The sequence below is a fragment of the Cryptomeria japonica genome, chromosome 6 (assembly GCF_030272615.1).
Source record: "Cryptomeria japonica chromosome 6, Sugi_1.0, whole genome shotgun sequence".
NCBI classification, from domain to species: domain Eukaryota; kingdom Viridiplantae; phylum Streptophyta; class Pinopsida; order Cupressales; family Cupressaceae; genus Cryptomeria; species Cryptomeria japonica.
The window spans coordinates 141,874,248-141,900,717 of record NC_081410.1 but is presented as its reverse complement, the minus strand read 5'-3'; the positions used below and the strand labels follow the sequence as shown (position 1 = coordinate 141,900,717).

At 38.0% G+C, this 26,470-nt stretch overlaps 1 protein-coding gene across 3 annotated transcripts in view; it reads left to right on the top strand.

Moving 5' to 3' along the window:
- Positions 1-15,282, top strand: part of LOC131061573 (tryptophan synthase beta chain 1) — a 31,371-nt gene extending 16,089 nt beyond the window's left edge. For all 3 annotated transcript variants that reach the window (XM_057995324.2, XM_057995325.2, XM_057995326.2), the window contains 4 exons: positions 8,320-8,673; positions 9,021-9,463; positions 9,576-9,670; positions 14,979-15,282. In XM_057995324.2, the coding sequence (XP_057851307.2) occupies positions 8,320-8,673; positions 9,021-9,463; positions 9,576-9,670; positions 14,979-15,154 (1,068 nt within the window). In that variant the 3' untranslated portion in view covers positions 15,155-15,282. The remainder of the gene's footprint in view (positions 1-8,319; positions 8,674-9,020; positions 9,464-9,575; positions 9,671-14,978) is intronic.
- Positions 15,283-26,470: the final 11,188 nt, after the last annotated feature.

Genomic DNA, 26,470 nt, shown 5'->3' with positions numbered 1-26,470 from the left:
GAGCAAATCAGCCAAGTGCTCAACGAGCATCTGAGAAGAGAGTGACAGTGAGGGTGAACCGGGTTGAAGTGTTTAACCAATAGCAGAGCAGAACCGGTAGTGGTTATACTGGCAGAGAAGAAGTGAAGAGAGTTGCAGAGAAGGCAGACAAAGAACCGACATAGTAGAGTACCGGTGAAGTGCAGATGAGTGAGGAGGAGATCCAACAGAGAAGAAGAAAAGGAGAGGTGAGGTGTACCGGTAGAGTTTACTGGCAGCGAGGCTGCAGTTGAGAGCAACAGAGGAGTGAGTCAGTGTAGCAGAGAAGGTATCTCATCGACAGAGTAAGGTATATGATATGGTTGCAAGATTCACTTGTAACAAGACAACTACTTCTGTAATTGATGTTATTCATTGTGAACACTGAGTTGTAGCTCGGTGCAAGGGTTGGTGCCCTAAACATTGTAATTGTTTTTCATTGTGAGGCTGGATTGGAGCAGTAGACTCCAGCAACATTGCTCACTGAGGTTTTTCCCATCTTGGGTTTTCCTCTTATATATTGGTGTTATGTGATGTCCCTTGTGTGATTGCTCTTGTGTAGGTCTCCCCACTAACCGGTAAGTCTTCATAGAGTTAGATCTATGAATCGATATGCTCACATAGGACAGCTAGAGAGAAAAGTTTGAGAACCACTGATTCACCCCCCTCTCAGTGGTGCATTGTGTCTAACAATTGGTATCAGAACCTAGGTTCCCAGTTAGAAGAGCGTTCTCTAGCTTGGGTAGATTTTGGCCTAAGGACACAATGGTTTGTCTAGTGTCAATCCTTGCTCCTATATTTGATGGTTCAAACTTTTCTATTTGGAGTAGCAGAATGGAAGTCTTTCTATCCTCTTTAGGGTTTGATGTATGGATGTCAGTAGTTGATGGTCTCCCTAGAAATATTAGTCTTCCTACTGGATTTGTAGAAGAAAGAAGAAACCAGTGCAATGAAGAAGCCATGAAGGCTATTTTCAGTGGACTCACCAGTGATGTCTCCTCACAGGTGAACAAATGTAAAACAACAAAGAGTTTATGGGAAAGATTGAAGAAGCTCTATGGAAATGAGCCCACCACTGCAGAACCAACAAGTGAAGGAAAAATGAGAAATACATCTCATATTTATAAGGATGATGAAGATAGATCTGCTAGCAGCAGCAACAATGATGAAGAAGGAACCCACCTCTTCATGGCTCAAGAATCTGAAGAAGAGGAGCACACATCTGAAAGTGCTAGGGCAAATAGTTCCCACTGACAAGATGTGTTGGCAGTGATGAGGAAGGGGAAGAAGAGGATGAAGCCAAAGTTGATCTCGAAGGAGAGCTTGTAAATGCACTTGAAGAACTCAACAGAGTTAGAAGGGAATACAAGCTATTCAAGAATGCTGCTATAGTAGAGCAGAATCGACTATCAAAATGCCTTGAAGAAACTGAGAAATGTTTCTCAAAGTTGAAGTCTCAGGCAGAGAACACCAAGGAGTGTCGGTGTGAAGATCTAGCCTCTCAGCTAGAAATAAAAGACAAAGAACATCAGAAGCTGCTTGGAGAAATGAATGTCCTCCAAAATGACCTTGAAAAATGTAAAGATGAGCTCAAGGTGAGAATCAGGGTTGATGGCAGCAGTGATGCCTTGGACAAAATGCTGAAGAAGCAAAAGCATGCCAAGGATACTGAAGGACCAGGAAGTGGTGCCAGTGAATGCTCCACTAGCAAGAATGTCCCCCACAATGACATTCTGTTTATCTCCTCAAATGGAGAAAACAAAGGCCAGACCTTCCCAGTTAGAAATGCTCCTCGAAAGAAGGTTGACCTGACCACAACTGGTAAGGACTTGCAGACAAGAGTGAAGACCAGTGCTGCAAAAAGGAAGAATCATGTAGATCCCAAAGGTAAGGGGAAGATGGGAGAAGACAGCTTCACCGGAAGTAGGAAGATGAGGAAGCAGCAAAGAAGACCCTCTACCGGCAGAGGACAAAGAAATGCTACCATCCACAGGGTGAAGCAAGTGTGGGAGAAGAAGAGATCAGATGGAAGAGCTGCACAGAATGGACAACCAAGGATCCATTCTCAAAGAAGAAGAAATGGAGATGCTATATCGGTAAGATCTCCTCATGCATGGCAAAATAAATTTGTAAGTCATATGCCATCATTTACCGGTTATTGCTTTGCATGTAATGGCTATGGCCATAGGGCAGAATAATATAGAAAGAGATTTAGAAGGAATGATCTAGGATCTCATAGACATCATGCAAATAAGCAACATGTATCCAGGAGCAGATACATGCATGTCCCCTCTCTTGGTTATGCAAAGATTATTTGTCATAACTGCAATGGATTGGGTCACAGAGAGTTTGAGTGTAGGAAAAGGAACTTGCAGTCACATGGAGGCCGGTACAATAGCTATGCTCTGCAGAAAGGTAAAAACAGAATATATGGAAGGCAGAGACTTGCATGGAACCAAAGGAGAAATCTCCCTGCAGGAGCAAGAGGTCCACCGGTTTCAGCTGCTAGACACAACAACATGACCAGAAGAAGATGGTCAAACTGGTATGTCAAGAGAATCCGCAAACATGAAGTTGGGATGGATGTTGTGTGCTACTATAGCACTACTTCTAGCTGTGATGGAGAATCAGGAAATGGAAGGGCTCATCTGCAGAAGAAGGAAAGACCTGCTCCCAAGTCTGAAAAGGGGAAGAAAAGTGAGACCAAGTAGGTATGGAGGAAGATGACCATGGACTGACACTGTGCATCTAATGCATAGGTGATATCTCCTAAGGCCTAAAGGAGATGCAGGATCTCAGGGGGAGTGGCACATTGAATTTATCATTCACCCCCTCAGCAAAGATGGCAACATGGAAGAACATGCTGTTCCCGGTGTAAAGAGAGAAGAGGAGAAGATAAGTGTGTGTAGAAGCCGCCTTGACTACACACCTACAGATCAGTGATGGATCACTGTTGCATGTGTCAATAAGTGGAGGTTAACAATTGGTATCAAATGTTAACTGGTATGTGCAAATTGTTACTGACATGTGTGCTAACAAGTACTTGCAGGTTATGTAAGACAATGAAGTTGGAAGTTCATTGCATTAGCCCCGGTAGCATGGAATGAGGTGTCTATGTCTCAGGTGGTATCGGAAAAGACTTGAATGACATATGATTGGCCCGGTTGTTGGTCATGCAGGCTTGCATGTTTTTGGGCTAACCAGTTTGATTCTTGGCATGATAATGACATTGTCTGGCATTGTGTAGATCCAAGATCATGTCATAAGCTGTGGTGGATACACTGGAGCTAAAAGACCATCAGATGATCACCTATGCACAACTTAACCGGTATATGGAGGAGATTGGACTCCCGGTATTGTATCTAATCGGATATAAGAACCTGAGATGTATGACTCAGGGGGAGTTCAAGTGGTTATGTTGCAGGCTGACATGCTTGAACTTGAAAGAGTAAGTACACTGACAACCCAAACTTCAAATGATGAAAGTTACAGTAGGAATACCCAGGAGAATTTCATGGTAAGGGGTATCTACTTGTCATGCGGCTGGTTGTATTGGTAGTACAATCACATTTGATTCCTAAAGAAATTTGGGATCAAACAGGAAGTGATGCAGTTTGACCGGTAAGAGAGCAGTGTTCATTGACACATCCTTCTGCAGTTGAGTATTTTAACAAACTGGTATAAATTTTGCTTGCTCAAGTAGTGTCAGTTGATGGTTAAATCCTCTATCTCAAAGAGCTCTGACTTGAGAAAATGTACAAATTTGTAACAATTGGTATCTAATGAGGAGATGCATTCAATGAAAAAAAAGGGGAGAAAGGTTCTGTCAGTGCCTGGAAAATACAAGGAGGAATGATACCTTGATAGTGCCCTTTGTCATTGTTGTCAAAGGGGGAGAAGGATTTAGTAGTAGACAACACGTGTTAAGAATCCATGGATTGGAGAAAGGGGGAGATGCCAGATACTACACGAGTTGACATCAATGCCAAAGGGGGAGATTGTTGGCATTGTGTTGTCATTGATGTCAACCGATATGGGATGTCTATCGGTATGAGTGATGTATGTGCAACATTGTCAAGGAGGAGTACAGGGCAGGATGAGATATCCTTGATATCTCGTTGTGTTGCTGAACACCGGTAAGGTAAGAGAAAGGTTACTGGAACACAAGTTAGTGTCTAACTTGTGTGAATGAGGTGAGAAGGTTACCGGTGCAGTGTATCACTGGTAAGGAAATGATGTCAACCGGTAATTGGTGAGTTGACATGGAGAAGTCAGACCAACCAAGTGAATGGTTGTTAGCCGGCCAAGGTGTTTGGATGCTGTTTGTGATGAAGAGGCAGAATGTTACTTGAATCACATCAACATCGGAAGAGAAGAATGAATAAGTCATCAGTGTGCTGTGAGGTTGCAGAACAACAAGACTCTCACCGGATGAAGATGCAGTCATCATGAGATGTCACATGAGTGCACTGCAGGATGTAGATTACAAGAACTCACTCTCACCGGTAAGTGGAACTTATCTCCTATTATGCACAATGTGCATCATAGTCATGTGAGATAAGGTAGATGAGGCAAAGGTAGGTGTCTAAAGGCTCACACCGGATCCACCGGTGAATCAAAGAAATGCCTTGAGTGCATGCAATCAGGGATATGCACTGGACTGTTTGAGAAGACATGTTGAGATGCTGGTACAGATGATGGGTGATGAGTTTGTCATTTTGACAAACCGGTTGAGACATGGTCAAAGCTGATTAGGGAGAAGGCAAGGCTGAACTGATACAGTCAGAAGAGAATGGGCTGACTAAAGATGAAGTTAGTTGAAGGTTGATGACATGATGTCATCAAGAGGGTTCTACCGGTATGGATGTTCACCGATAATATGGACATGGTGCAGAATGTAAATGGATAACATACCAGCTTGAGGGTTTAATCGGTAAGGTTAGTAAACCGACAGAGAGGAGGAACCGGTAAATTGTTTGGTCGGGGAACCTATCTGAACTGACATGATTATCCAAGCTGGCAGTTGGTCGACATGGATGCCACATGGAGTCAAGGTGGTGAACCTGCAAGCAGTAATAGGAGGAATGTACACCGACAGGGTAGCTACTGAGTTGGTCGACATTAATGACAGATCCCAAAAGTCACGGGACATGTTGCAGAGCTATTGCAGGGGTTTGTGGCTTGAGGTCTGGAGGACAACTACAGGCCAGCTAAGAGTGATTGAGGAGATCGAGGTGGATGAAGGAAACAACAGGACCAATCTTGGTGTTTGACCAAGAGACCAGCCGATAGGGTAAAAAGGAGATCGCTAGAGATGGAAGGCGTGATCAAGAAGGCGCGTTAATGGCGGAGTTGTACAGTTGGCGGTCTGGAAGATCAGATCGGACAGGATCTGATTGGATTTGGTTTGCCTCGAGGATAGTGAGGAAACCCTAACTGCCTGGAATTTGAATTGTCTTTTGGCGGGAAACCTAGGCTATAAATATGCAAGCAAAAGACATTGTTTAGTGTTGATGCTGCTGCTGAAGAGAAGCATATTGTGCTGCTGCAAAAAGTATTACTTCTGCATGTGAGAGCAAATCAGCCAAGTGCTCAACGAGCATCTAAGAAGAGGGTGACAGTGAGGGTGAACCGGGTTGAAGTGTTCAACCGGTAGCAGAGCAGAACCGGTAGTGGTTATACCAGAAGAGAAGTGAAGAGAGTTGCAAAGATGGCAGACAGAGAACCGACAGAGTATAGTACTGGTGAAGTGCAGAACAGTGAGGAGGAGATCCAACAGAGAAGAAGAAAAGGAGAGGTGAGGTGTACCGGTGGAGTTTACCGGTAGCAAGGCTGCAGTTTAGAGCAACAGAGGAGTGAGTCGGTGTAGCAGAGAAGGTATCTCACCGGCAGAGTAAGGTATATGATATGGTTGCAAGATTCACTTGTAACAAGACAACTACTTTTGTAATTGATGTTATTCATTGTGAACACTGAGTTGTAGCTCGGTGCAGGGGTTGGTGCCCTAAACATTGTAATTGTTTTTCATTGTGAGGCTGGATTGGAGCAGTAGACTCGAGCAACATTGCTCACCGAGGTTTTTCCCATATTGGGTTTTCCTCGTATATATTGGTGTTATGTGATGTCTCTTGTGTGATTGCTCTCGTGTAGGTCTCCCCATTAATCGGCAAGTCTGCATAGAGTTAGATCTATTAACCGGTATGCTCACATAGGACAGCTAGAGAGAAAAGTTTGAGAACCACTGATTCACCCCCCTCTCAGTGGTGTATTGTGTCTAACAGATCCATCTTTTGAAAGAATTTTTTTTCCAGTTTTATAAAAGTTCAAGTGATTCAAAGCAATAACCGAAAAAGAATAGGACACTTTACTAGAAGAATCAGATTTGATAGAGTGGAAGAATATATAAGTACTGAGTTTAAGACTTTTATTATTAGCATGGAAGTGTTGGCAAAAGAATTGTCACTTGCACCTCAATAGAATGGGGTAGCTGAAAGAAAGAATGACATTGACTAAAATGGCTATAGGTTTGCTTATATCCAAGTTCTTACTGGATAAATTTATGGGGGAAGCTGTACACTGTGCAAACCATGTGTAGAATTGTGTGCCTTCATAAGCTTTGAGAGATCCTATGCCATATGAGAAATGCCATTGAATAAAATCCTCTCTCATTTCTGAATTTTAGATGCATTGCTTGGGCTCGTATTCTAGATGAGGAAAGGAAGATTTTAGATCCAAAAAGTAAAAAATGTATGATGATGGGGTATTTAGAGGCCTCCAAGGTTCGGAGATGAGGGGATCCTTCCATTTCTGATATTATTAGAAGGATGTTACTTTCCTTGGCAGCTTCGTATGGATGAGAAATACATCAAATGGATATAAATTGTGCTTTCCTTCATGGGTATCTCCTTGAGGAGATATACAGGGAACAACCTCTAGGTTTGTAAAGAAGGGAGAAGTATTATTTTCTTGTAGGCTCAAGAAATCCTTGCATGGACTAAAGCAAGCTCCTCTAGCTTGGTATGAGAAGCTTGACAAGTTAGTCTTTAACAAAGGATTTTGTCAATTTCAATTTGACCATAATGTGTTCATCAAAACTAAGGAAGATCACATCTTGATCATTGTGTTATATGTTGATTTCTGAATTCTTACAAGATATTCATCAAGAATGATTAGTGACATGAAGAAGGAGCTTGAGGAATGTTTGAAATGACAAATCTTGGTTTACTACATTATTTCCTTGGGATGCAGGGGACCCAAGAAGAGGATGGGATCTTTATATCCCAACTTAATTATTCAGGTAGCTCATAATCTAGTGGCCCATGCTAGCACCAACATATTGAGATTCATCAACATTTGATTAGACAATGCATCTAGGAGAGGATGTTTGATCTCCAATATTGCTAGGCAGAGGATTAGATGGCATACATCTTCACCAAGCCTCTCATTAAGTGCAGGCTTGTTCAATTGTGAATGATACTCAGGAGTTCAGGAAACTGCCATCGAGTGAGGATATTAGGTGATGACATCTTCCAAATGCTGTGTGTGCTCTCCAAGTCAGGATGTAGGGGTGATGCTATAAAACAAAATTTCGCTTGTTGGGCTCAATTTGAATAACAGGTCATAGCTGGCTCATTGGGTAAGTTCTATTTTTTAAATTTGAAATTCATCTGGACGCATTGGCCCTAGAGGTGGGTGTTTTTCCCTTTCATGCCTATTTAAGCAAGGTATCTTTGACTCTTACTCATGCATGCAACTGAGGTCTTCAATTTGGTGTTCTCTTTGGTGTCTTTAGACACCACCAATATCTCTATTTGTTGATCTTCAGATGGTCTTTCTCTTTCTTGCTTTGAGAAGTTGCTTTTAGATCTAATTGTGAATGTTTGGTGATTGTAATATAGTTTAGTTGGATTTCTTTTTTATTTTTGGAAAAATGCCATCAATTTTGTGAATGTAAATAGGAGTTCCAGGTTGATTATTACAAATTTTTTTTAGAAGGTCTACATTAAAATTATCTGTAATGGTATTGGTGACATACAGGAAAGTCTTCTCTGACTCGCTGATCCAGGAAACTATATATTTCAGTTTCAAGTTTATAAAAACTATTCAATGAATGTGACTGATGAATTTATAGGATTTGTCAAGGTTTGATCTAAAAAAATTCAGTGCAGACCCTTCTGATCTAGGATTGATTTGGAAGTTTTCTGATAATCAGCCTCCATGGAATCTTTATCTAGAAAGAGTTATTGATTGTTTTAATTCTGAACATGTTATAACTTTATGATTTCATTGATGCATTTTCAGCAAGAGTTGGATGGGATTTTGAAAGATTATGTTGGCCGAGAATCACCATTGTACTTTGCAGAGAGGCTTACCAAACATTACCGACGTTCAGATGGAGGACCTGACATCTACCTAAAAAGGGAGGATCTCAACCATACTGGTGCCCACAAGATCAACAATGCTGTTGCACAAGCACTTCTTGCCAAACGCATAGGAAAGAAAAGGATAATAGCTGAGACAGGTGCAGGGCAGCATGGTGTTGCAACAGCCACTGTATGTGCACGGTTTGGTTTGCAGTGTGTAGTCTACATGGGTGCTCAAGATATGGAACGGCAAGCCTTGAATGTCTTTCGAATGCGTCTTCTTGGTGCTGAGGTGGGTCATGTTTCTTTGTTACATTCATTCATGGGTCTTTAATAAATTGAATGCTAATTATCTATAAAACAAAATGAAGAGACTGGCAAAGAGATGTTGGGATTTTTGTCCCAGCTAATCTTCAATTATTGAGATTGAAATGACAAAAAAATTAGCATTAGATCCCAGGAATTCATAGTTATTATGGAAGAATTAAAATTATATTATTTCGAAAAATCCAATGTTAGTATTAAATTTTTCTTTTATAATTACATCTCAGTTATGATTTTACATTCGGTAGATGCAATTAATTTGAAGGCATTTTCATGTATCACATGTATTTTAGCTTGAAGCATTATTTCTTCCAGGTGCGGCCAGTTCATTCTGGTACCGCTACATTGAAGGATGCCACATCAGAGGCGATTCGAGACTGGGTCACAAATGTAGAAAGTACACACTACATTCTGGGTTCAGTTGCTGGTCCACATCCATACCCTATGATTGTAAGAGAGTTTCATGCAGTGATTGGCAAAGAAACACGAAGACAAGCCATGGAAAAGTGGGGTGGAAAGCCTGATATATTGGTTGCTTGTGTTGGAGGTGGTTCAAATGCAATGGGACTGTTTGATGAATTTGTTGATGATGAAAGTGTGAGGTTGATAGGTGTGGAAGCTGCAGGATTTGGCTTAGACAGTGGGAAACATGCTGCCACTTTAACAAAAGGAGAGGTGGGTGTTCTACATGGAGCTATGAGCTACCTCCTACAAGATGAAGATGGTCAAATTATTGAGCCTCATTCCATTAGTGCTGGGTAAAACTTACATAGTAACACAACTTACGTTATTTTGCAAAATGCATTGGTATAATTTGAGATTGCTTTCTTTATATCAAAAGTGGTCTAATCTGGTTGCAACTCATTTTAGCTTGGACTACCCTGGTGTTGGACCTGAGCACAGTTTCCTTAAGGATATTGGTCGTGCTGAGTACTACAGTGTTACTGATCAAGAAGCACTAGATGGTAAGTAAGATGAATTGAGTGATTGATCGAGAGATTGTTTATTAGCAGTGTTTTCTTCTTGGTGAAGACCTACTTTTATTTAGTTACTGTGTGAAGCAACTGTTAGCTGTGGTAAATTCTAATGTTTCATGATTAGTGAGATGAAGTATATGCTCTACTTGTACACTGGTCTTTGTCTGTAATCCTGAATGATGTTATGTGTTGTTTGTCAGCTGTGATTGTCCATTGTTAACCATTGGGTCCAACTAGCACAATAGATTTGTCGCTTTTCATATTTGGGGCATTAGAGGGCATAATTCCTGCACTAGAAACTTCTCATGCACTGGCTTATTTGGAAAAATTGTGCCCCACTCTGCCTGATGGAACTAAATTGGTGCTGAATTGCAGTGGTCGTGGGGACAAGGATGTACAAACTGCAATCAAACATCTGACCATCTGAAACTACAAATAGATTTTGATATCTAATTTTGACAATGTGGAATTATCTTTGATGTCAAAATGTGACAAGAAATTGATGCTAGTTTTTCTGTTGCACTTCCTCATAAAATAAATTAACTCTAGTTCATATGGATGTGTCCCAAGGTAACTACTGTATATGTGTTCATCTTTTTCTTATTCTAATCTTTCATTCTGTTTATAATGACACTTTAATTCCTCCATTTGTTGTTTCATTTGATAACACCAAGTAGCATAGTTGTTTTAGTTGTTTGATTCATGATTTCTGTTTGGAATTAGAGAAAATTACGGATCAATTGGTATTAGATCCACAAATTCGTTAAGGCAAAAGGTAATTTTTGGGTGAAATGATTGTGTATAACTATTTTACTAGATTCGTTTCAATGGCAGATTTGTCTTTCCCATTGGGATTAGAATGAATCTGGTAACTTATGAAATAGTGAAAAGAGCGTTTATAATGTTCAGGAATAACATAAATAAATAACAAAATCTCATAAAAGAAAAATAAATTTTTGAAAAAGACGCACAATTTAGGAGAAGTATGCTTAGTTGATTAGAATGAAATATTAGCAGTGAAAAGACAGCAGCATCAAATTTAATTTTGGGACATAGGCTCAGACAAATTCTCGACATCAACAGAACCAGTATTTTCAAATCATGCAAGACTCAATCTGACAAGAAATTGTAGGCAAATAGGTAAATGATTTTATTTCCATATATCCTCTGAACATTAGAATTGTGAATGCCATGCACAGAAGCTTAGTAGAAGGAAACCAAGCATGTTTGAGAACTGCAGAAAGAAATGAACATAAAAGCAACAGCAACGTAAGAGACATTTTCTGAGATCTTTTCTAAGGTTTCACCCATTTGACATTTTTAAATTCATTACCTTGTCTCTCATATGAGCAAAGCACTTCCGAATCTCTATAACCTTTTTCTTCTTACAGTCCTCCCCATGCACATTGACCTGGAGTAGGACTAACTTCGAGTAGATGAATGCATCTAATTAAAATGTGTAATCTGGTGGTTCCTTGTCTGCCTTGGAAGTTTTCCCTTACCTAGAATTCCATAATTGTAGTGTAATGCTAAGATTTTAATGTATATAGCCGTTGACGTGTCTTCTTTGTTTTCAGACCCCATCCACTACCAAAAATGTTTCAGAGATGTGGGGATGGGCTGAACACTCACCCAACTGTAAAATCTCCTTGGGACATTGTTTTTCCAGAAACATGAGGAAGTGACAGGGGAAGGCTAGCTGTACTTGATGGCGGAGGCCAAAAAGATGCATAAAAATGGAAAGAAAAAGAGGTGAGGAGGCCCACAAGGATCCCCACACTCCTTTACGACAACTTTACCTAAAACAACCATATTAACAACTAAAAACAAAAATCAAACTCATTTTGCCATTTTACGTTTTGTGAAGAAGAAGACAAAGAGAGAGGACGGCTGTGAGAAGAGAAGAGAATGGAAATGAGAAGAAGAAAAGAGAGCATCAAAACTGCATCATTTGAGTATTATCCATTGTTTGTTTGCACAAATTCTGTTTTTTTTTTTAATTTTCAAAGTTCCATACACTTTGGTAGGATTTTGTTTTATGTTTGCACTTGCAGCTGTGTTTTGAATTTGCAACAAAAATAATGAGCAATGATGAGGGTAGTGAAGGTGAAGAGGTTCAAATTAAACAAAAAGGCCATAGAGCTTAAACTGTACACTTATTTTAAACTGAATGAGAAGCTGTTGAGATTCTTCTTTAATGTGATTGATGTTTCGATTGCATTTTGTGGCATCTGGGAATTCTTGTAATGCTTGATGGTGACTAGCATATAATTTATGGTTTCACAAAGTTATACCTATAGCCATTTTGGAAGTTAAACAATCCTGGTTGCCTGTGTTGATTCTTTATTGATTCCATAACAAGAATTTTTTAACAAGCTAAGAGAGGCAGTATGTACATTGACTGAATTTTCAAAATCAGTCCAATAAAATGCCCCAGGCTGGTATCCCTCCTCTACTTCGAAAACAAACATTTCTAAGCTTCTCCCAGCTGCAAACTCATACTCAAATGATACCTCAATAGTCAATACACATTGCTCTTTCCAATATCAACAATACCTTCCATGGCATTTGGAATACATTGGCTTCCAAAAACATGGAGCAAATCAATTAGCACAGCTGCATCAATCTGTTGATTAACAATGTACAAAGCATTAAGAACAACCAAATGGCTATAATCAACTGCCTGGACAAATAAAAGGAAAACCTTGTGCTGCCAAAGTCATTTATACCAAAGTGTGCTCTACCGAGAAGAAGCAATTGAATGCATCTTGGTAACAATAAATTAAGAAGAGATCTTCAAGAAGCTGTCCAGCACAACCAATACCATTTGACAACTAAAATGACATACAAAGCAAAGAATTTTGCAATGGCTGAGTATGCTGGCCCTATGGATCAGTGGAATGCACTCACTCTGACGGTATGACAACAATAAAATGAGAAAAGATCTTCAAGGAGCTGTTCAGCACATCAGTATCAGCTGACAACTACAGGACACACCACAGATAATTTAGCAATAGTGGAGTATGCTGCCTGATTTAATCTCTGGAATGCAACCCTTGCTGGACACGCTGATGGCATGGCAACTGATTGGCAATAGAACACTGAAGGAAGGAATGGATCTTGTCTCAATGCTAACAAGTGTCGCTGTGCTCTATCTAAACCCAATTTCTGAAGACCACCTTAGGTTTGATAAATTGAATATGCTTTTGTAGTTGCTATCATCTTTGTAGTAACCATATTTATAGTTCTAATCATTGTTATGATATCTGGAGTCTCTTCTTAGTTCTGGTCTGTTCTATCATCTATGTATTTCTTTCAGAATTTTACCCAAGGTCTCCTTTCTGAGGATTTTGTAATATCCACTTCTTATCTAAGTTACCATTATGGGTATGGGCATGGGTACGGGGATTTGGGTATGCTAGTATGGTGAACAACTTGGGCTTGGGTACAAGGATTTGGGTAATGCTAGCATGGAAAATAATTTGGGCTTGGGTACGTCAAGCCACAACACACACAATGCAAACACACAAAACACACATAGATGCGACACACATGCACACATGCTCATTCTCACAGGCACATGCACACACACGTGCATGCATGCACATACACACACACATGCTCACACACTTTTTTAATATCGAACACACACCACTTTTTAAGGACCTAACTCTGCAATCTAACTCAAAATATGTTTTCCTTAAGTTGATGACAGATCGTCGAGTTTGATTCAAAAAACCTTAATAGAGTTTTTAGGAGTGTAATTGATGATTTAGGTTGTTTATTTAGTTCTTTCCTGGAAAGTTGTCTTCTGTTTGCAATATTATAGAACTTATAATTATGCTGGCAAGTTACTGATTTAGGTTTATCGCCCGATGTGTTATTGTACCTGAAATGAGTTACTGGTGAATATTGCACAGTTGTTTGTGGTTTCCATGTTTCTTATCAGCTGGTAACTATTTGCATCACTTAAACTGTACACTTATTTCAAACTGAATGAGAAGCTATTGAGATTCTTCTTTAATGTGATTGATGTTTCGATTGCATTTTGTGGCATCTGGGAATTCTTGTAATGCTTGATGGTGACTAGCATATAATTTATTGTTTCACAAAGTTATACCTATAGCCATTTTGGGAGTTAAACAATTCTGGTTGCCTGTGTTGATTCTTTATTGATTCCATAACAAGAATTTTTTAACAAGCTAAGAGAGGCAGTATGTACATTGACTGAATATACAAGAACTATCAAATTTAGAAAATGGAGTTCAGAAGGTTGAATTATTTTTTAACTATATTTCATGGCAGAAAAAGCTTTTCTAAATGTCTGTCTGATAGATTGACAACATATGAAGACAACTCTATGGCATTCTGCATTTTGTATAAATATAAGCATGCATGTTCATTGTTAAAACTTAAATCAAAATATATTCAACCTTCTTCTGTATGACATTTATGAGTAACCATCGAGAAGTCTATCACATTAAGAAATATGCTGTAATGCTAGGTTACCTGTCAAATTAAGGTTTGATTGATGCTTTCCTAGTATATTGTGTTAATCAGTATACCAAATTGCTTTACTATTTGCTAAAACAAACTCAATCTCCAATGAACTGGTAAATGCTAGTCAGTAACAAATGTTTATATTAAGGATAAGGACACAAATCTTCTGCTGCAAAATGAGTGTTGCAATCCACTAAACCTAGTTGTAGTAACATCAATGACAGACTAAAACAAATTAACCAATTTAAGGGAAATACCGTTGACAGTTGTACTAGATTTAAGGATATACAGCACTTGGAGACTATATTGCAAGACCCCTTCAAGCAAACATGGGGGTTTAAAAAGAAGAGAAGAATCTAACAAAGAATAAAGACACAGCTACAGGTAGCTGCCGCAATATATTATGTTTTTCTAAGATAAAATTTGGTAGGATATTCTACCACTATTCAATTTGCCTTTGCTTCTTGTCCAAGATGTGTTACAAGTCAAGGCTCAAACCTTAGATTCTTTGTTTATTGTAATGACAAAATTACTTATGTTGAACTTGTCTTTAGACTTTTAGTGACATAGCAAGCATGCTTTTTCCAATTCTGAGTTGAGTTTTTTTGTTTCTTTGGTTTTCTTAATGTTCACTTTGTATCTACAGCTGTCTTCATGCAACAAATTTTAAACTATATATCTAAAGGAGATTGCATTAACATTGCATAAGTTTATGAGTTCTGTTCATTTCTTAAAATCCAGTGTTTTGAAAGATACTCCACAAATCTGACTTGTCATTTGTTTCATGTAACTGCAGCTTTCCAACGGTTATCGAGATTAGAGGGCATAATTCCTGCACTAGAAACTTCTCATGCACTGGCTTATTTGGAAAAATTGTGCCCCACTCTGCCGGATGGAACTAAATTGGTGCTGAATTGCAGTGGTCGTGGGGACAAGGATGTACAAACTGCAATCAAACATCTGACCGTCTAAAACTACAAATAGATTTTGATATCTAATTTTGACAATGTGGAATTATCTTTGATGTCAAAATGTGACAAGAAATTGATGCTAGTTTTTCTGTTGCACTTCCTCATAAAATAAATTAACTCTAGTTCATATGGATGTGTCCCAAGGTAACTACTGTATATGTGTGCATCTTTTTCTTATTCTAATCTTTCATTCTGTTTATAATGACACTTTAATTCCTCCATTTGTTGTTTCATTTGATAACACCAAGTAGCATAGTTGTTTTAGTTGTTTGATTCATGATTTCTGTTTGGAATTAGAGAAAATTACGGATCAATTGGTATTAGATCCACAAATTCGTTAAGGCAAAAGGTAGTTTTTGGGTGAAATGATTGTGTATAACTATTTTACTAGATTCTTTTCAATGTGTTTTAGGTTGATGGTTGCAAATTACAACCATGACAAAATCTTAGAGAAGCAGCTTGAAGATCTCCATTTTAGCCATGAGCAATAATGGGTAGTCAACAAAGTTTGGGAGGAAATACACCATGGGAAAGAATTAAAGAGTTGCTACTTGAAAAGGAGGACCAAAACGAATTCTTTATTGGAATCCTTGAGCCAATGCAACAATAGTTGATGGGTAAGAATGAATTGGTGTCAAAACTCGAACATGTAAGAGTAAGAGGAGTCTACAAGAAAGAGTGTACCAAACCCTACTTGAACAAAACAAACCAAAAATGAGGTAAACAAGGAAAGTGCATGAGCATGTTTTCTTCAATGATTTTATATCTAGTAATTCTATTACCAAGTTTGAAGGGCATAACAAGGGTATCGGCTCTAAGTTGCTAGTAAGGATGGGCTATGATGGAAATCAAATTCTTTAGTGGAATCCTTGAGTCAATGCAACAATAGTTGATGGATAAGAATGAATTGGTGTCAAAACTCCAACATGTAAGAGTAAGAGGAGTCTACAAGAAAGAGTGTACCAGACCCTACTTGAACAAAACAAACCAAAAATGAGGTATACAAGGAAAGTGCACATGAGTATGTTTTCTTCAATGATTTTATATCTAGTAATTCCATTACCAAGTTTGAAGCGCATAACAAGGGTATTGGCTCTAAGTTGCTAGTAAGGATGGGCTATGATGGAAGAGGACTTGTAAGGATGGTCAATAAATACTTCAATCCATCATAATCAAGTAAATAACACCACATGGGGGCCTTGGTTATGGATTCATGGAAATTGGAGAATGCACAAAAAAGAGGTCTACACCATGCACAAACCAAGGATAGCCCAAGGGAGGTAAAAATTCCTCTAATATTATCATTATAAAGCCCCAAAAGGCTTGCATGTTGCATCCATGATATGAGCAACAATCCATGTAGAAAGAGGAGAGTAAGACTCTACCTTAAGAGGATCAAGGAGAGCCTTCAAAGATGAGGGCAGATTCAAGGAAGGGAGTAGAAAGAAAGACATTTCAAAATATGAAAAAAGAAATGAGGAGGTTCCGCTCCATCTACTTTTCCACTACCCAAGTCCGTCAAAGTGGTAAAATGGCATGTGGGCAAACAAAGGAAAGAGTTCGTTTTTGCTTCAATTGCAAGAAGAAAGGATAATATCCAAAGCAATCATCGCTGAGGAGAATAAGTACCATATCAAGGATAGAAAAGGAAAAAACAACTTTCCAAAACAAAAGGGAAAGAAAAGTCAAACCACACTTGAAGGAGGTAATAAGCAAGTCAATTTGAGTATGTGCAAAGGTAATAACCATTATTGTCATGGATAGCTTGAAGGGCATTGGGATGACAACTATTGGAGAGTTCATCTATTGTTTCACGTAAGGCATTGAAAAACAAGAATAAGTAGCCATTGAGGGAAGGAAAACACACCAAAACACCAAGTTCAAAGAGAAAGCAACTCCCGCATGATTCTACATTGGTATTGAGTGGGAATGAGTTGCCAATTGATTCTTGGATATAGCACTTGATTTGTGGAGGGAAGTTTGAGCTGTTTTTATTTTTATTCACATATGAGTAGCATTCGAAGTTTTTCCCATGAAATTGTTGTGCTCAAGTTGCTAACCCCACTTCTAAAGCAAGTGAACTTGTTTTTTAACTCACTATGGGTGAGCATAGTGAGCATGTCCACTTGAAGATCAAGGAAGATGAAGAATGTATGAGGTGACATGTTAGTTTTAACCTTAACATTTATTGCCTTAATGGTAGATTTGCACATCCACTTGTATAAAACATTAAGGGCAGGTGTGGTTGCCTATTAAAATCTGAAACATGGACAACCTTGTGAATACTATTATTCATTAAAGAGTTTGTTCCACTTATGTGGAACACCTAGACAAGGGAGCTAATACCAATTGTACAAGCAGGTAGGGGTAAGCATTGTTGATTGGTTGCGTAAGGATATTAAGCCTTCTAATAATTTTTTTTGGTAACATGGACAACATTTAAAGTTTTGGGTGTTATGCATGTATATCTTTTTTTTTCATGGCATTGTTGATATTGGAGCATATAGCTTGTTTCACTTGTATGTGTGGCAAGTAAAGGAAACAAATATTGCTTGCGGGGGATAGTTTAGGAGGCACTTGTGTAAGTTTTATATAGATGACTATGTAATCACCAAGATTTGATTAAAAGAACTAGTCACAATAACCAATTTGCACAAGACAATTGAAGATACAACACATGATGCTATTCCAATATATTGAGGATACAAACACAATGCTTAAGATATGATGTAATGCAAAAACATACCTCATATATATTCAAACGTGAATAAGAGGGTAGCAATTATAGAATATGTTACCAAGTGATGAGAAAATGCATTATCCATGTGGATGAGGGTGAAAACTCGCAAATATAGGGAAGTGTACTCAATCACTTTTATTAAATGCAAGATGTCACCTACTTAAGTAGACACCTAAATAGGTAAGTTTATCTTAAGGGTCTATATTAATATAAGGAAAATAAGCTAAATAAATATAAATAAAATTCAACAATACCCTTCATAAGTATATCTTAGGTGGTTAGCAATAGGTTTTAGCAAAAGTGAACCTAGGTTAGGTACCAATGTACAAAATGCTCTTTCCCAAAGAGGAGAACCACACCCCCCCCTCAATGCCCATATAAAAAGGAGAATAAATATCAAAGTGGATACTCTTGTAATGAGTAAGCAATGTAGGTCCTTTCATATCAAACAATGTATCTTCCTTTTGAAAGAATAAAACCCTATGTAAATTTGTTGTATTTTCACTCCAAAGGTGATATTGAGGAAATATGATGGAGATATTTAGAAGATGCTCACATTTCTCCATGTTTACATTAAACTCTGATTTGATTTGAGTGATGAACTTAAACACAATTAAAAATTGTGTCATCATGGATCCACTTAGAGGTGGAGATAGAACACAAGGGTCTGTATGTACCCTCGTTACATTTAGAGAAGGTGATGAAGTTTGAGAGCTATCATTAAAAGGGAAAGTAGTGCCCTCAATGATGTCATCAAGATCTAAAAAAATGAGACTCTAGAATCACAAATGATACATTTGATAAGTTATTATTGAAGTGCGTTAGACCTTGTAGACTACAAAGAATCATTAGAAGTATTTAGAAGAGTAGGAGAGTCCTTACACTCTAAATGGTGACTTAGAGGTGGAGGTGAAGCCTTTGAATTTGCATTATGAGTAAGTTAAGTGGGAGGACTAGTGTATAAGCAAACTTAATCCTTTGAATCAATATCAATATCATTGTTATCTGCCAAAATCTCATTAAGTATCTAAAGGTGCAAGGTTGTTGAAGGAAGCATCACCAAAAAAAGGAGAATCCTCTAGATCTTGAAATATTGACCGTATGGTGATTGGAGGAGTATGAGGGAACTCAATGTAACCAAGATGAGGCCATAACATTTGTACAATAGTAAGACCAATCATCATTCTTGTATTCCCTTTCACACTTCTACCAATTGTCACTTGGTTTAGGACCAAGGATTTGTTTTATTTATCAATATGACAGTAGAAGGTTGTATTTTGATGTAAAAAGCCATGATAAACAATGATGAATCCCCTCATATCAGCCAATCAAAAGGTCTCCTTGCAAAGCATAATCTTATGTTTCTAGGTTTAATGTGTATGCAATTGCTACTAGCTAGGAATCACACAATGGTTTTGATTTTGGTGTTTTACAAGGTACAAAGAAAGCTAAAATATTGAAAGCAAAATTTTGAAGCAAAATGAGAACAAACTAAGAGCGCCAAGCTCGAGTATGCAAATGATATTGTGCTTTAAAAAAGATACTCAAAATAGTCTATATAAGCAAGAAAATAGCTTTGAAAATTCCCCAAACAAGAATTGCTCTATGAAACTTTAAAAATTTGTAAATTTTAAAAACTTTGTAATACCAAAATTGAAAAATGTGATCGCCATTTTTAGTTGTTGAAAAAAAAAAATCTATAATGAAAATGAATTACACCAAAAATGATTTTTAATGAGTGAGAATGATATTTTGAGAGTTCACCTCTAAAATGAAAAGCTCAAGGTGAAGGGCAACATTTTTAATAATGAGTGATGATATCACCACATGACCATGCTAATGTTAGCAAGTTGACCTGGCATACAAACACTTCCATGGATTGTTGATTGTGCAAGAATATGGTTGACATGGTAAAATTTTGGCCTCTGGTAAGCTAGAATGCGCCATGTGGTATGTGTTGGGCCCAAAATTGTTGCTCCTAGAGGAATTGATTTGCTTCAAGGTCAACGAAATGTTGTTTTGAGGGGGGATTGATCAACTCATCAATAGAATGTGAGTGATTTAAGGCCAATTGTTGGGAGTGGTTAATCTCTCCTTCACTTTGGGCTTAACTAAACTCAAGTGGGTGTTGCTAGTAGAATATTGAATATGATTAATTACTACTAATGATAGAAAAATTGAAAGTATCAAAGTAGTATTTGATTCATGCCTGGTCCCAAGAGTTGTCACTAGATTACAAACACACTTATTGCACATAAAAACTCTTAAGTTGATGAAGACAACATTGCATTACTGCAAGATGTTGGTAATGCAAAATATAATTCCTAAATATAAGAAACTCTTATTCCCCTCTAAAATATTTCCTTAGATGAATCATTGAATCATGAGATATATACAAACTGCTAACCCACTTCTATGCTATTGGTGAAAAATATAATTCATTTTAGGTATATGGTGGATCATAAATTTTCAAGACCTATACCTTATTCATTAGGTTATAGAGTCAGAAATTGTCAAAATAAACAACACACTAAAATAACAACATAGATGATATCAAACAACTAAATATGCTTACTAATCTCTCTCCAAATTCTAGAAAATAATATGCAATAAAGAAAGAGGCCATTACAAACATCTACACTGACTTAAAATGTTTTTGATTAAAAAATTAGCGTTAACTAGGGTGCTAACCCTTTACAAAGTCAAAGGCTATCAAAATTAAAAAGACCAAGCAGGGGTGCAAACCCCAAAAGAACAAAGTCGGACAGGCCAAACCAACCTGTCAAACCATCAACAACCCAACCCAAATCAAGAGGGGGGAGAAGAACCCGAAACTTGACCAGGGGGCTTGGGAAAGGGGGTTAAATTTTCCTTTCTGCCTACGACAAACAACCGTCTAGGCAACACTATCATTGGGAACTTTCAAAGAAGAATCAAGCGGGGAAGACCTTGCAGAGTCACTGCCAGACTGCTATTGCAGAGCGGCAATAGGCTGTTGTAGTAGAGCAACAACAAGAGAACAAACGCTAGGAGTAGAGTGAAGGTGAGGAGCAGGAGCAACAGGTGCAAGAACCAAGGGGGAAGGGTTTGCCACAACCAACAATAAGGGGCACCTCATCTTGAGATGAATCAATCGAAACAAAATCTAAAGCATTAATCGTCAAGTGGTCTTCTGTAGCATCCTTCCACTAAGTAGCAACACCTTTGCAATGAGAGAGAGAACAGTTAGAAGCAAGGTGACCCGTTGAGAAGCACCTTCGACAGTGAAAAGGGAGGCCCTCATAATCCAACGGTTGAGTCCAAGGCCTATCTCCAACCATAAGAACCACATCCCTAGGGAGGGCTAGAGATATGCAAACATCAATTAAAAGGCGAGAAAAGGTAGAATGACCCATGGAGAATGTGGCATCATCAACCTTCAAGAAGCTGCCAATGGAGTTACCGATGGCCTCAAAACAAGAAGGTTCCCAGAAATGGAGGGGGAGATTGGGAAGGCAAACCCAAACTAGACGAACAGAGAGAGATTCTGTAAGGGGGTTGAAGGACGAAGTCTAGGGCTTAATAGAGAGGGAGTGATCCCCCCAAGTCCATAGCTTACCCAAAATCAAATCACACTCATGAGTAGAGGTAAAGGAGGCAAAAAAAACCCCTTAGCACAAGGGAAAAGCTCAATGCCATAAGAAACGAGCGGCTTCCAAGAATCACTCACCCAATGATGAAGGTTCGGGAGGGAAGGCCAAAACCCAGTAAATCTACAGACTAGAGCACTGCGTTGATAGAAGTCAACATTCTCCTTAACCTCACGGCCACATACCACAATAGGAGAGGTCTTGGCATAAGGAAGAGAACAGACTCCCTTAGAAGGCTGGGCAACAAATTTAGTCACATGGGCAAAGCTACGCTTTCTAGTAAAGGGCCTGGGTAGAGCATCTTCACCACGAGCATCACCAACAATAGTAGCAAGGGCCTCCAAATCCAAAACTGGGTCAGAGACACCAACCGTGGGGGACCCAACCTGAAACCCCCGCGCAGAGGGCGTGGGTGAAGACGGAAGAGAGCCTCCATCAGCAACCAAACGCTGCACAGGAGGAGGGAGACCAGAAAGTCGCACACCTTGCAGACCACCAACGACAGAGGCACAGGGGCGAGACGAAGCATCCACTTCACCCACCAGGGAGGAGGCACGCATAGAGGCAATGCCACCAATTTCCACCGTAGGAACGACGAAGGCTGAGGGAGAAGAGCCATCATCAGAATTTGAAATGGCCCCATGGGTGGGAAGAGCTGTTGCAGAGTGAAGCACCATGTGTTTATTAAAATGTTGCAGTATTTATTAAATCTATATTATAACTATATTAACAAAGGTGGCAAGAGGAATCCCTAAGCTTGAAAACTTGTTACAATTTTTTGTTTATAAATTCCCTTTAATATCTACAAATGACCCTAAAGATATTTAGTTACAAATTTGCTAACTCTATGATATACACAACATTTTTCTTTGTAGGTGATTGGACATGTAAGAGCTGAAACCCTAAGCAATCCTTAACACTCACAATCACGAGGAAATGTAGAAATGACTGAAATTTTGAATGACAAACGGAATGAAATATATAACACTCTTTTTGGTTGGCTAGCTGCTTGTAGGAATTTGACATAGATTTGGAGGTCACAATGTGGTATGTAAGGCAAATTGAAATCCCATGAAAGTTTTTAAATGTGTGGCATAGAGATTGTGCGAAGAACATCTACATATAGAACTTAACCATCATATAAATGGCAACATCCCTTATCATCCACATTTCATATTGTAATAAATTTTTTACCTTGGATTGACATGGGCTTTCAGGTGGGAAAATCCTGTTTGAGTAGTTCCAAGAGTAAAATTGGGTCTTTAATGACACATAGAAAGATCCAATTATTGGGTGAGGTAAACATGAAGAAATGTAGGATAGGAGGCGAGAATGAGAGATGCAGTATTTTACATCAAAATTAGATGTCAAGATGGGACATGAAGTTTAGAATCCCATCAAAAGTTTGCAAGAATAGTGGATTGAACAAAAGAAGCAACATGGAGAAATATAAGAGAGATTTGGAATTGAACATTAGGATAAGATGTCCAAAATTCAACATGAACTTCATACAAGAATAAACTAATGGAAAAGCATTAAGAACCTTTGCAAGAATTTGATGTGGAAGTAGAAGTTAGGACAAGGCATTGGAATGGAAGCTTGGGAGTCCATAAAAACTTTACAAGACAAGTTTGGTGAGAATGTGAGAAAATGTGGAAGGACAAGATGCATCAAATTTCATTATAGGACTAAAGGTGAGAACTAGATATGGGGATAATAATTTGCTAGTCCGTTGACACTTTACAATTGGATGAAAAGGAGCGAGTTGAGGATGTGAGGGAACATACAACGAAAAGATTAAGGAACTAGAGGTTTGGATTTTTAGAGTTGGAAATAAAATCTACAAGAGGGAGTGGAAATGAAGTAGGAAAAACATGGAAAAATAGCTAAGGGAAGTGTAGGAAATGTACAAAAAGGGAAACATTGGAAAGGGAGAAAAAGGTCGAGAGGGAGAAGAGAATGGAATAGGTCTAGATGAACTTTGTTAATCTACAAAGGAGAGAAAATGAAATACTATGGGGGTACGAAAAATAAAAGGAGGTCGAGATGTAGGGATAGGGAAGGGAAGTTTGGATGTCCATTAGAACTTTGCAAATTTAAGTGGCGAAAGCAAGGGAACATGAAAATGTGAGAATATGATGCAAAATAAGATAGGATGTTGATAGGGAATGTATAAGTTTGGATGCCCTTTAAATTCTTGAAAATAAATAGAATGAGGGAAAATGGAAGGAATTTTTTTATGCAAAAATGGTGGTCAAAATAGGACATGGAAGTTTAGAAGTCTAACAAAACCCCAAACTCTACAAAATATTAAATAATGACCAAAACACTCATAGACTTAAAAAATTTCCAAGATTTTGGTAACTTCTAACATATGATAAGAAAATTGGGGATGAAGAGGAACAACAAAAACAAATTTGAACAAGGTATATACATTTAAAGATTTCTCAAATTGATTATAAATGATGGACAAAATGAGGTTTGATGTGTAAGGGGGATATGACTCAAAAAATTTTGCATTGTCAAATTGAGTCCCAACATTGGATTTGGTTGGAGATGTTTGTCTCTTGTAGGCATAATAAGAATTTAAATATTTTTTAGAAAGACACAAAAAAAGGACAACAAAGAGGGTTCTAAGACAATTACACTTCGTCATGGCCAACAAGGATCACAATTTCACAAAGACAACATACACACAAAACCGATTATGTATAGGGTAGACCGTTATTACTTATGAGGAGTAATGTTTAAGATGTTAACCATGATCTTGTACTTCCATTAAATATCATTTTAAACTCTTGATGTGATATACATTTTGACCATACTCCTTTGCAACCTCATTTGGCATAAGTCACAAACGACCAACAAATGTTCAAAATTATTATATTTTCCTTTATACCTTTCTTTGTCATTACACATGAAGATCATATTACCAACATGCAAAAACTAATTGAAGTGCCTTCTTTTTAAATAGATATGTAGTTTTTTGCTTGTGTGGTATGAGCTTACTATGCACATTCCTTCTATCTTTCTCCGAATCTATTAGCTCTAGTATTATTTGAGAAATTGCATAATTTTCTCTCTTTCAATATCATGCAACAACTTTGTACACTAGCAGATCCAATTTGATTGGAATCTGCTAGTGTACAATCCCCATACTAATTCAAATGGGTTCTTACCAATAGTTGGTTTGTAGGGTACTCTATCTACCCATAATGCATATTTTAATTTATCATCTCAAATTTTTTTATTTACATATAATGTTCTAATAATTTCATGAGTCTTTTACTGTTAAATTTAGCTTATCCATTTACTTGTGGATAATAAGGGGATGAGTGAATTTAATCAATTCCATACTTCATGCACAAGTTCGAGATGTAATCGGGTTTGAAACGCATAGCATTATTAACAATGCTTCTCATAGGTACACCAAACCTAGTAACTATATTGTTCAATAAGAATTCAACTACCACTTTGGATGTAGCATCATTGGTTGGAACTACCTCAACCTATTTGGTGAGAATTTTATTGCTGCAATAATCTATTTATATTCATTGCTAGATCTCTCATAGCTTGCTCCTATGAAATCAATTCTTGATTGCTGAAATGGGGTTTCAACCATTACAAATATAAGAGGGAGAGTACCCACTTCAACTTGTTTGTGAACCTCAGATAGGTGTTACATTTTTCCATTGCCTCAACCATATTCTTGAATAATGTAGAACACCAATATCAAACTCTACGAATTTTGTGTCAATGGTCTTGGCTTTGATATCTCCTCCACAAATGCATTTATAGCATTCACTCATTACTCTACTTGATTATTCCTAGTTCAAGGATTTGAGAAGAATCCCATTGTGATCTCTCTAAATTAAATCATTATGTACTTGTACATATCTTTAGGACAATTACTAAAGTATGCTTTTCTAAATATCATTCATTTTGTGGGGCATTTCATGTTCTTCAAGTAAAATATATCTGGAGACAAGAAAATGGTTAGAAGGTTCACATGCATATAAGAATCATAAAAAACATAAATAGAACATAAAACACACAAATGAAACCTTATATCTTCTTTCCTCCTTCAGATCGATCCTTTGGTGAAGTGAAGAATGCACCCCTTCCTCGCTTGATTGGGTTGGCTCTTTGGATGGAATGTGGATTTCTCTCCACTACACAACAAAAGGATATGGATTGAATGGATTAGATGATTTTGGCTACGTGTGGGATGAATTTGGCATAATAAGGGTGCTATGGATAATTTCTAAGGCTCACTTGGACAATATAAGATTACTTGATTGATGGATATGGAAATGAGGGGAAGAGACTCCAATTTATAGATTGGAGGAGGTCCAAATGAAGGGCCAAGATTGATTTGAAATGGAGGTGGAGATTGGAAGAAGGTGGGAGAGGATTGAGAGGACAAGGTGTGGGGTTCAAGAGATTTGCCATAAAGGCATTTATTGTCTCCACATCCTATGAGGTAAATAGGGAAGAAACTCCCTAGTACATTGGGAAGGGAAAATGAATATAAAATTCCTTCGAGAATGAGGAGAGGAATTAAAAATTCCAAGAATAAGGGATGTGTGGGAAGAATAAAGGAAAAATGAATTAAAAATACCTTGGGAAGAGAGGGCATGATGATGTGCAAAGGATTTGAAATCCTTTAACATAACCAAAGTTGGTGCATTTAAGGTTTGGAAGATGGAGGGGGACAAATCATTTATGACAAATAGTTGACTTGATCCTAGTCTTTGGGATTAGGAATGTGCAAATGATTAAGAGGAGTGATTATGCGAGTTAATGAGGGATTAGCGTGCAAGTGGGAAAGTTAGGAGGATGTGACATGAGGATATAATGAGTGAAGGACTATAACTTGAGGGATAATGATAAACATGATTATAGAGGAATTAATTAGGCTAGATGAGGATTAGAGAAAGTGATTTGT